The 11,427-nt window shown below is 42.4% G+C and overlaps 1 protein-coding gene and 1 long non-coding RNA gene across 3 annotated transcripts; one reads left to right on the forward strand and one right to left on the reverse strand.

Moving 5' to 3' along the window:
- Window positions 1-1,461: 1,461 nt before the first annotated feature.
- On the reverse strand, window positions 1,462-7,023 carry slitrk5b (SLIT and NTRK-like family, member 5b). The gene is made up of 2 exons (XM_077001936.1): window positions 6,527-7,023; window positions 1,462-5,704 (listed from the first exon to the last, which is right to left on the reverse strand). The coding sequence occupies exon 2, from the start codon at window positions 5,649-5,651 to the stop codon at window positions 3,084-3,086; it is 2,568 nt and encodes an 855-aa protein (XP_076858051.1). The 5' UTR covers window positions 5,652-5,704; window positions 6,527-7,023; the 3' UTR covers window positions 1,462-3,083.
- Window positions 7,024-7,301: 278 nt separating this feature from the next.
- On the forward strand, window positions 7,302-9,879 carry LOC143511582 (uncharacterized). Of its 2 annotated transcripts, none has more exons than XR_013130174.1 (4): window positions 7,302-7,358; window positions 7,928-8,097; window positions 8,213-8,369; window positions 8,720-9,879. It is a non-coding gene; the product is annotated as an uncharacterized LOC143511582 (long non-coding RNA). The 2 variants fall into 2 exon arrangements; XR_013130173.1 differs by having other exon boundaries at window positions 7,928-8,055.
- The last annotated feature ends 1,548 nt before the right edge of the window (window positions 9,880-11,427 follow it).

Raw genomic sequence — 11,427 nt, forward strand, 5'->3', positions numbered from 1 at the left:
GAAAGGACGATCTGAATTGTAGATAAAACACTTGAAGCCTCTTGTGTAAAAGGTGTGTACTCAGAAATGCATTTGGATCACAACGGCACTGAGTGAATTGTTTCTAGTTACATACCAGAACACAGGATGTAACTGCTGATTTAACCCGGCAATAATGTGCCCAAACAATAATCTACCCTCACAAACAAGAAATTACCACTGGCACTTTGAAACATACCATGACAAGTTTCCATGGATACAGCCCAAAGGAAATGCCAGCCCTTGGGCAGTGAGGATTTTAGTGTCTTGATGGTGTTCCATTCTCGCATGACAAATCTGAGCATCTTCACTTTCCACACAAGTCAGATCCCATTTTAGCTGATTCCACAGCACTTGCTTAACTATCTGCCCTCATTAAAATACATGCCGTGATCAGCGTGAAGACATGTAGGTCGCCCCCCAGGGCCGTGTGGTGTTAAAACCATTTGAGGCGTTCAGAGATGCTTTAATGCGGGTGCCATGCCTCTCATCAGCTTACAGAGCAATGCAGGGAAAAGACGGAATGCCTGTGCTGCTGTGGACACACGCTTCCACACACTTCCACACACTTCCACACGCTTCCACACACTTCCACACACTTCCACACGCTTCCACACACTTCCACACGCTTCCACACACTTCCACACGCTTCCAGACACTTCCACACACTTCCACACACTTCCACACGCTTCCTGACACTTCCCCACGTGGCCAGACGCTTCCATACATTTCCACACTGCTCCACACACTTCCACATGCGGCCAGATGCTTCCCAACACTTCTACACACAGATCAATATTCCTACTTTTTAAGCATCTCCATATTACAGAGCTGTGACAGTGAGTTTCCCCGACAGTGATTTCCCCGAGTGAAGGGCATAACCACCACGGCTCAGGTAGTAACGATGATGCAATGATGCACTGACTAGAAAACAAGAACTAATTTTCTTGCATTATCATTTCTGCCTCAGCTACAGTGTAGCAGCAGTCAAACTACACGTGTAAACTACATGTGGTTCTGTATTACAATCACAAGACTGCTGGGCTCTCACTATAGCTCTGTAAGTGCAGCTCCTGCCTCCAGTCCACACCAGTCCTCACCAGTCCACACCAGTCCTCACCAGTCCTCACCAGTCCACACCAGTCCTCACCAGTCCACACCAGTCCACACCAGTCCTCACCAGTCCACACCAGTCCTCACCAGTCCTCACCAGTCCACACCAGGGAATGCAATTTTTCACTGATACTTTTGCACTTCAGAACTTGGCACAGTGATTCAGCAGCAAGATGTGAATATTTTCCTCTCTGTGGGGCGAGGAGGCTCACAAGAAGACATACTTGTGGTTTTAATTAGTTTTAAAACCACTATGCAGGAAATTCTATTTTTATGATTAACAAAAATAATAATTTCATCAAATGTCAAAATTGTTACTAAATTCTTTATTTGCATAAATACATGAAATATATGTTGAATATTAAACTGAACATATGCTAAATACCAAAGTAAGTTTAATGAATTTTAATGAATACACTTGGAAATATTAAATAAACACAATACCCACATTCAAGAATCTCTAACGCCTATGAAACAAATGAAAGAAAAATATATAATAATTTATTCATTTGTAACACGACCAGTTGGGCTGATAACAAACAAGTCACATGTTTGGTGTGTTGCCAAGATCATATTACATATTAGTGTGTACTGTACATATGAGAATATCAGTGCAAAATCTGGAGAGGTACCACACACTCTGCTGGGTCAGTTCATATTTCATTTGCACACAGAATGAAAAGAAAAATAAATTTACAATCAAAGTGCAACCACAACGCAACCAAAATAATCACATCAGTGTGATTTTAAACAGTATCTAAAGTTTTACACACACAATAACTGAATAATTAAAGAACAACCAACAGAATTAGAATCTGTATTTAAGGATTGTGGAAAGCTGGTTTTGCAAAAGATTCTTTACATATTGCATCAAGCTTTGCATGAGAATTTCACTGTAAATCACAAACCCTTGTGTATAAAGAAATTCTCCTGCTGTTGCTTCACTGACATCACTGAGAAATGTGAGAGGGAATGAAAAACACCAGTGGGTGTTTCGCTGTGTTTTGCTGGACCTGCAGTCTGCTCTCTAACACATCTTCACTGCTGCTGGAAGTAATACAGCCGGCAAATGTAAAAAGCACTTAGAGTACTGCACAGCCACTGTGACATGGTCTTCCATTCAGTCATGACTCTGTGACAAGGTATTGAGGCAGCTTCATCTTCATGTTGTGCTTGTGTAGAGCCTTTACATGCAAACCAATCCTGTTCAGCCTATTTTAAGGTCTTAACTCAAAAACACTTTCATATTATTACGTCTGAATGCCTGCTGATTCGCGTCATTTGCAGCATGGCTTGAAGTGTCGTTTTAAAAGAAATAAATGTCTGAGATGTCAGTAATAAAGACACAAATGTCTGAGATGTCAATACTAAAAATTGCTTGTGAATAAATATTTTACTCTGATTTAATATATTTATTTGGCATGTGTCTATTTAGTACTTGTTCGATTTAATGGACAATGACTTTGAAGATCTTATAAAGATCATTTGAAATGTAAAATATTACATTTAGCTCCTTTTATATGGTGTAGTGCAAAATCTGCAGAGACCACGAAACACAAAAACTACGAAAAAAACTACTATGAATAATGACTACAGTTAATCAGTAGCACCAACAGGGCACAACAGGAGCATCGTGTCCCAGTCACAAGTAAAATAAAATTAAACTTACAGTTCAAGTCAGTGTTATTTAAATGTAACTCAGCAAGATCTTCAGTTCAAGCAAGATTACATTAAACTTTGTGATGAGTATATAGATTAAGAAAGTCATCTATGACTCTTCACTTTAAAGGAAACATCTCCGTTGTTTACCAGACTGGAGAATTTGGAAAATAAAACAAGTTCAAATAGCAGTGAGATATTATATAACCCACTGCAAAACCAGAAGCGAAACCTGGTGGTGTTGTGGTTGTAGCTGTAGATGGGGAGAGGAAGGCTGGTGTAGCAAACATGGCTCAGAACTGAGTGAAAGTTCTTTTCTCATGAACCTCCAGATAATCTGGTTCAAAGTGAAGCTTTGCGTTCAGTTCCCAGTACTCACTCCTGTTCGGCTCTACGGAGACTGAGGCTGGTCTTGCGCAGTACGTCACTGTCTGCTGCATCCTCTCTGGATGCAAATACGAAAGTTGGACGTCACAGTCTGGTGCGTAGTGTCCCGAAACACGCCCACCATGCTTACATGGCAAACTGGCCCTGTAGGACGCATGCTGGTCTCCTGCCAGGAAGTGCTGATAAAAACAGCCATTATCTTGGAGATGTGAGACTCGGTGAAGGGGATGTGGTGTGCCTGCACCCAGCACTGAGCCAACCGCAATGCTGCCTCCTTCCTCATCGGAGTTGGAGACCAGTACGCCATTCAGCTCATCCAGGTCTCGACACGCTCCTCCTGCAGCACCATGAGCGAGGCCATACGTGGCACTTCTGGAAGTGCCTTGGGCCGGAGGAGGGATGTACTCGTACACGTGACCAGCTGAGGTCCGGATCTTTGGAGCGGTCTTGTCACGGTAAAGCGTGGTGAAGGAGGTCCCGCTGGCCTGCAGGGAGGCGGAGAGCTGCGCCTTGTGGCGCCGCTTCATCGTAACCGCAAACAGTCCTGCGGCAATGAACACTGTCATGATGAAGAGGAGGAGCAAAGTCAAGATGAGCACGGAGAGAGGGACCGTGGGATACTGCGCGTCATAATCCGGCGTGGTCTCCAAGGTGATGGTGCTGCCAGGGAAGGATGCTTCCGAAGGAGGAACAATGGAGGTCTGCACATGTGAGGTGTCTGGGCAGAAACGAGAGGAATGAACATAACGCATATCTTCTCCCGACAGCTTCAGAGGAGACTCACAGACCACACTGTTCACCACAGTACCAGCACTGAGTTGCTCCAACCAGTTCTTCATCTCTAAAACAGCACAAGAGCAATCCCAGGGGTTCTCAAACAGATCTATCTGCACTAATGACTGAAGATCCTCCAAAACACCGCTAACGGGCAGGTTTCTAAAGTGGTTGTTGCGCAGATTCAGTCGTGCCAGGCGTAATCCTCTGAACAGGCCTACGGGTAACACTTTGAGAAGGTTGTTGTTGAGGAAGAGTAACTGCAGATTGGGCAACTGCTCAAAGGTGCCCACATCTATCTCTCTAATGATATTGTACTCTAAGTACAGAAACTGAAGACTTTCTAAACCACAGAACATATCATCCGTAAGCCGCTCTATTAAGTTTCCGTTCAAATACAGCCTCCGCAGGTGTGTCAGCTTCATAAATGCTCTGCTGTGTATGGTGGCTATGCGATTGTTTCCCAAGTGAAGCAGATCTAAGCTGGTAGCTTCCTCAAAGTCTGAAACGTGTACTGAAGTGATGTCATTTCCTGTGAGATACATCTTTTTTGGATTATAAGGTTTGGGGTTTAGATCCGAGATACGCTCAATTTTTCTCTCCTGACAATTCACATTTAATCCAAGATCGGAAATTTGGAGATTGCAGGTGCACGCATGAGGGCAGTCCAGAGGCACTGGGGATTTGGTCTGGAAGCCCACGGCTGGTCCAAAGTTTTGCGGCCAGCTGGAGGAGACACGTGGGGTGGGCTTGGCCCGTAGTGTCCCTGACTGATGGCTGCTCTTTGTGGGTTGGTGGGTTGAAGCTGGTAAGGTGCCAGTTGCTGAGGCCGACGTGGTCCTGAGGAGGCTGTGGGTGTTGTGGGCAGGTTCAGCCTGGATCTCGTATGCAGCTATGGCTCTTCTAGGACACAGTTCCTGCTTCGAGATCTCATCAAGGTCTCTGCCATGCAGCCTGAACGGCGTCTCACACACCACATCTCCTACCAGTGCTGTGTAGGATATGCTTTCTAGCCAGGCTTTCAGAGCAATAAGCTCACACGAACAGTTCCATGGGTTCTCTTCAAGTTGCAGTTCCACAATGTTACCCATATGTTCAAGAAGGCCAGTGTAAGCCAGCATTTTAAGTTGGTTCCCCCTTAGGTCAAGATGGGTTAGAGGAACAAATTGAAAAATGTTTTTTGGCAGGGCAGATAGCAGATTATCATTCAAAATTAGTACCTCCAGATGATATAGTCTGTTCAGAACATTTGCCTCAATGTGACTGATATAATTGTAGTCAATCTGAAGGTACTCCAGGCTGTCAAGGCCCACAAACGTATCATCATTTAGTACTTCGATTCTGTTGTTGTTTAAGTGCAAGCGTTTGAGTCCCTGGAGTCCATTAAAAGCCCCATTCTCAATCTCAGCTATATCGTTGTTGCCTAGATGCAAAATTGTGAGTCCTTCATAATGCACAAAATCATTGAGTGAAAGTTTTTTCAGAAGATTTCCAGTGAGCAGTAAATGATATGAATTGAAGTGCAAAGGTCTGACATCAGAAAGGCTGAGCAGGCCTCTGTTCTCACAGTTTGCTGTTAGAGCTCCCTCTCTTTCTTCACAAACACACAGTCCTGAACAGATTTCCCCATAAATGTCAAACATCTTAACAAAGCTGAGATGTGTGGCAATAAAAGAGAGAACTGATATCCAGATATTCATGTTTAAAGGGAGGAAGGTCTTTAGTTCAGAGCAGCACGCACCTGTTTACTCATCTAGGAAAAGAGAAAATGAGAGAAACGACTAATTAGTTTTGGAGATGGTTGATTGCTTCCTGTGAAAACGTGTTGAAAACATCATGAAACGTCAAGACTTAATCCAATTTAAAATAAGTAAATCAGTTTCCTGTAGACTACAATGAAGGAATTCAGTCTTACTGCCGCACGGAAGAAGCCTGTTCAAAAATAAAATAAACATCCACGGTACCATGGGTGTAAATATGACAGCTGCCTCGAAAGATCTGAACTAGATTTCCTTGTACACTATAAGGCTTCGGGGAATTGTAGGTGTAGCTTGTGAATTTAGATTTTCTCAGTCTAATACAGACAATACAGAAATATACAGGGCGGTAAAAGCCTTCATAAATAGCCTACGTCTTTAATTCGAAATGGCGTTTCTAACACTGATTATGTAAAAGGTTCATTAAGGAGAGGACGGATAAAGTTCGAGGAAGAAGTGTGTGTGAAACACACCCCTAGTCCAACGACAGTCACTCTCACACTGTGGTAATAAACCTTCACGCGCGATGCATTCAACGTTGAAGTTCGCAAAGTACACGAAGCCTCTCGTGGGATTCATATATATGAATTGCCTATATATATCATCTATATAGATAGATAGATAGTAACATACACAGATAACAGAGAGATCTAACGGGTATCACATACAAGTATTTTAGAACAATATAGTTCATAGCGTTTGCAGTTACATTTTTCTTGTTAAATTTGTTTGTATCTCGCAGAGAGAACGAATGATAGGCTACAAAATAAATGCGGCAGGAAACGAATGTCTAAGGCAAACAGGTTTCTTAAGCTTACCAGATACAAGACGATCATGGTGTGTTCTTCTGCGGGAGAACTCTGCGTGTACGTGTCCTGAGCGCTGGCACCGTGTGGATCCACATCGCGATTGATCATGTTCTCTTCAGCATCCACATTCCGTCAGGCAACCATTACTCGTCTACAGGAATGTGACGATGACTCGTGCAAAGCTACATAGCAGGGACCAACGCAGTTGTCATGTGGTGCTGCTGCTGCTGGTGGTGATGATGATGATGGTGACGATGATGAAACATCATATACACGATGTGAAGTAAAAATATAACAACATTAAACAACACTAAACTCAAGTTATTTCAGAGTAGAAATCTTCAAAACTACAAAAGTATGATAGTAAAAATCAAGTTCGTCACAACATGAGAAGAGGAAAGAAAAAGCAAGGATGGGTAGTTGTGGTGTGTGTGTGTGTGTGTGTGTGTGTGTGTTTGGAGTGTGTTTGTGTTTGGAGTGTGTTTGTGTGTGTGTGAGAGAGAGAGAGAGAGTGTGTGTGTGGTGTTTGTGTTTGGAGTGTGTGTGTGTGTAGTGTTTGTGTTTGGAATGTGTGTGTGTGTGTGTGTGTGTGTGTGAGAGAGTGTGTGTGTGGTGTTTGTGTTTGGAGTGTGTATGTGTGTGTGTGTGTGTGTGGTGTTTGTGTTTGGAGAGTGTGTGTGTGTGTGTGAGTGTGTGTGTGTGTGTGTGTGTGTGTGTGTGTGTATGCGCGCGGAAGTCTGAGAGATGTCCTTATAAACAGCTACATTTAGACCACTGTCATGGTGTCTAGCTGAGCAGCTGTTTGACACCTCGGTCTCTGGCCGAGGTGTTCAGACATACGGTAAGGAACCTGGTTCTGTAGTTTAGCCTTAATATTAAAAAATAATATTTTTTGCTTACAGAACTGCTACAAGTGTTGAATAAAAGAATGTTTGCTTTCCTTGTCATGATTGGCCCCTTTCTAGCTACATGTCAATCACTTCCTTGTTTTCGTTCTCTGTGCTTTTTTGTTTTTCCTCTTAATAACACCCCCTCATTATTGTTCTGACCTGTCCCTTGTTAGTTCTGTCATTAGTCTATGTATTTATTCACCCTGTTTTCAATCCCCTGTTGCTGATCATTGTTTTGTTAATGGTTCTGTAATTCCTTGGCATCAGTTTGTGGCACATACTTGTTGCGGTTTTGTAAGTGTATGTTGTGTTCATTGTATCATATTTGCACTATTATTGTGCTTTACATTGATTTTCCTACATCTACATCTGCACCTTAGCCAGTTCAAGCATGTCACTGGTCACATCTAGAATCAAACTAAAGGCAGGAACTAAAACACAATGTTGAAAGGTCTGCCACGACACTGCAGTGAGTAGAGACCTTTTGAGAAGGTTTTGATTCATAATTGTTGGTCATTAGGTCTCAACACCGAAGACATTCAGCTTGCATCAGTGTCAAAGCCAGTCTGTCGCAGAGATGCGATTGACAGCCGGTAAAGAGAAGTGACAAGCTGTTCTGGGCTGGTTGGACAAAGGCTCAGATCAGAGGTCAGGGCCGCTGGGTCCTCGGGGTTCTGTACAAAATTGAATGTGAGCATGCTTTATTTAGACATTAATTAATTTAATCTTCACAAGAAGAGAACTGAATGGTCTGAAACACTTTAAGTATTGTATCATGTTAATGGAATAATCTTTTTTCATATAGATGATGCAAAGCTCTAGTCTGAATGAAAGGGAACAGATGGGAAGGAAAAGGATCCCAGTGGCTTTCAGATCCACACTGACCTTCGGCTTGCCTGCAACATATCAACCACTGTAAGCCACAGTGGAACAGATCTCAGAGTGGAACTGATTTCCAAGAGGTACAGATCTCAAAGAGGTTCAGATCTCAGATCTCAAACTTAAGGAAAAAAATCCCCACTGGATAACTGCTGATAGTATTCCCATTTCTGACATTTTATTGGACTGCTTATGGTGGACCAAAACAACATCAAAATGGTCTTTCTGTGCTAGGAAAATATCCTCTGTTCAAATATATTAATTTGAGTGGAATAATCTGTATACCTGTATGAACCATCTGGGTTAAGCACCTTGGTGAAACACCTGTCTCTCTACTTGACATCCTGCATTATTCACAAGTGTCTCCAGGTCTGTTGATCTTCCTCTATGTCCTACAGGGGAGTGACCAGTATGTGCTGTTTCTCTCACTCAGGCTGCTGAGGAACAAGGTTGATAGGGAGGACATACACCTGCTGTCCCCAGGCACCATCTGCTAATGCTGCCTTCCATCTTCTTATCCTCTGGACAAACAGTTCATCAGCAAGATTTGTTATCTATATATTATACACACCATCTATATCATAAAGACGTATCATCTATGTTATGGACAACTGTCTATAATCAAGACCTATTGTATATCTGCTGGATACACCACACCTGAGCTATTGCTGTCTGAGGAAAATCTTAGTGTTTTTTTTTAAACAGTGGCTGGCAGTTTTCTTCTTCTTATGAAGTGAGATGCTCTTTGATGTGTTCTGGTCTGCAGCTCCAGGGGATGGTGCAAAACACAGTCAATCCCAGTGACAGCTGATGATGAGGGCAAGAACATGAAGAAGAACCTGAGAGTCCAGAGACCTGAGAGTCCTGAGACCGGATAGTCCAGCCTATTTGTGTTTGTGTGAAATATCATCAGTGTGCCCTGAGTGGGATGCTGGAATCCTGGAGGAGAAGCAGCACAGAGGAGGAACACAGGCCGCCTCAGAGGAGCTGGAAACCAAAAGCAGATGGTCAGAGAGGGCTTGATATGCAGAGCAGTCTGGGTCCCTTCCCCCTCCTGCATGAAGTGCAGCGGAGCTCTTCAACATGGTGAAGGGTCCTGAGCCAGTAGTACGGTTGTGAGGAACCGGTCGTCCTGAGGGCTGTCAGCCTCAGTTTATCTACAAACCTATAACACCAGAATCATGTATTTACTGTCAAATATAGTGACCACAGTGCATATTACAGCATGAATTTACGAGTGCTCTAATGCTTATGATGATTATGTCTTATCTTGCAGATAAACAGCATTTGGTGTGAACCTGAGATTTCTGATATTTCCTTAGCAGCTTCAACCATCAGCAACATTCTCACAGGCTACTGACAATGGGCCAGTCTGAAAACAAAGCAGGCTATGCCAGCTTGAGTGGTTTAACAGAATGCAATCACCATGTTCTTCATGTCTTCTGCTTCTGTAAAAAAACATATTTGCATAGTAATTTCCTGTATACAATGTCCTGTAAGTCTCTCCCTGGATGTGACACACATTTCTGACTCCTCACTGAGAGGAGGTGTGTGCACCTAGTGTGAGCAAGGGCAAACTCAATTTACTGGGTTCATGACATTGAATAAAAATGGTTCCGTATCAAATAAATTTTGTTTGTCTCAGATTACATAACTATTAAATAATCAACAACAACAACAACAACAATAATAATAATAATAATAATAATATCTGATGATACCAGCATGTTGCTAATGATCTTTGATACTGGTTTCGGACCCTACCACTCTATCAGTGATGTAAAGTATCTAGCTCATTACTGGTATTGGACCGTACCACTCTATCAGTGATGTAAAGTGTCTAGCTCATTACTAGTATTGGACCGAACCACTCGATCAGTGATGTAAAGTATCTAGCTCATTACTGGTATTGGACCGTACCACTTTATCAGTGATGTAAAGTATCTAGCTCATTACTGGTATTGGACCGAACCACTCTATCAGTGATGTAAAGTACTGTATCTAGCTCATTACTGGTATTGGACTATTCCACTCTATCAGTGATGTAAAGTATCTAGCTCATTACTGGTATTGGACCGTACCACTCTATCAGTGATGTAAAGTATCTAGCTCATTACTGGTATTGGACCGAACCACTCGATCAGTGATGTAAAGTATCTAGCTCATTACTGGTATTGGACCGTACCACTTTATCAGTGATGTAAAGTATCTAGCTCATTACTGGTATTGGACCGTACCACTTTATCAGTGATGTAAAGTATCTAGCTCATTACTGGTATTGGACCGTACCACTCTATCAGTGATGTAAAGTATCTAGCTCATTACTGGTATTGGACCGAACCACTCTATCAGTGATGTAAAGTACTGTATCTAGCTCATTACTGGTATTGGACTATTCCACTCTATCAGTGATGTAAAGTATCTAGCTCATTACTGGTATTGGACCGTACCACTCTATCAGTGATGTAAAGTATCTAGCTCATTACTGGTATTGGACCGAACCACTCGATCAGTGATGTAAAGTATCTAGCTCATTACTGGTATTGGACCGTACCACTTTATCAGTGATGTAAAGTATCTAGCTCATTACTGGTATTGGACCGTACCACTTTATGAGTGATGTAAAGTATCTAGCTCATTACTGGTATTGGACCGTACCACTCTATCAGTGATGTAAAGTATCTAGCTCATTACTGGTATTGGACCGAACCACTCGATCAGTGATGTAAAGTATCTAGCTCATTACTGGTATTGGACCGTACCATTTTATCAGTGATGTAAAGTATCTAGCTCATTACTGGTATTGGACCGTACCACTCTATCAGTAAATGATCCAAATCGTTTGGATCTTAATCCTCAGACTTCAGAAACACATTACTAGTGATGCAAAACAAAACATCGCTCTCATTTTCAAATAAAGACAACAATGTGTCATGCAGTATCATTAATAAAAGCAAACAGACCTTTGGGAGTATGGCACAGATACTGTAAGGAGCTGTTAAATGTGAGATGACACTATCTGGACATAAAGTCACATCCTGTTTGTTTCCACCTTGACCAAGTTGCTGTAAAATGGGTCACAGAGAAAAAAGCTCTGTGCAGTCATTTCTCTCTCTTTCTGTCTGTCTCTCTCTTGCTCTC

Source organism: Brachyhypopomus gauderio, chromosome 4 (genome assembly GCF_052324685.1).
Source record: "Brachyhypopomus gauderio isolate BG-103 chromosome 4, BGAUD_0.2, whole genome shotgun sequence".
Lineage (NCBI taxonomy): Eukaryota > Metazoa > Chordata > Actinopteri > Gymnotiformes > Hypopomidae > Brachyhypopomus > Brachyhypopomus gauderio.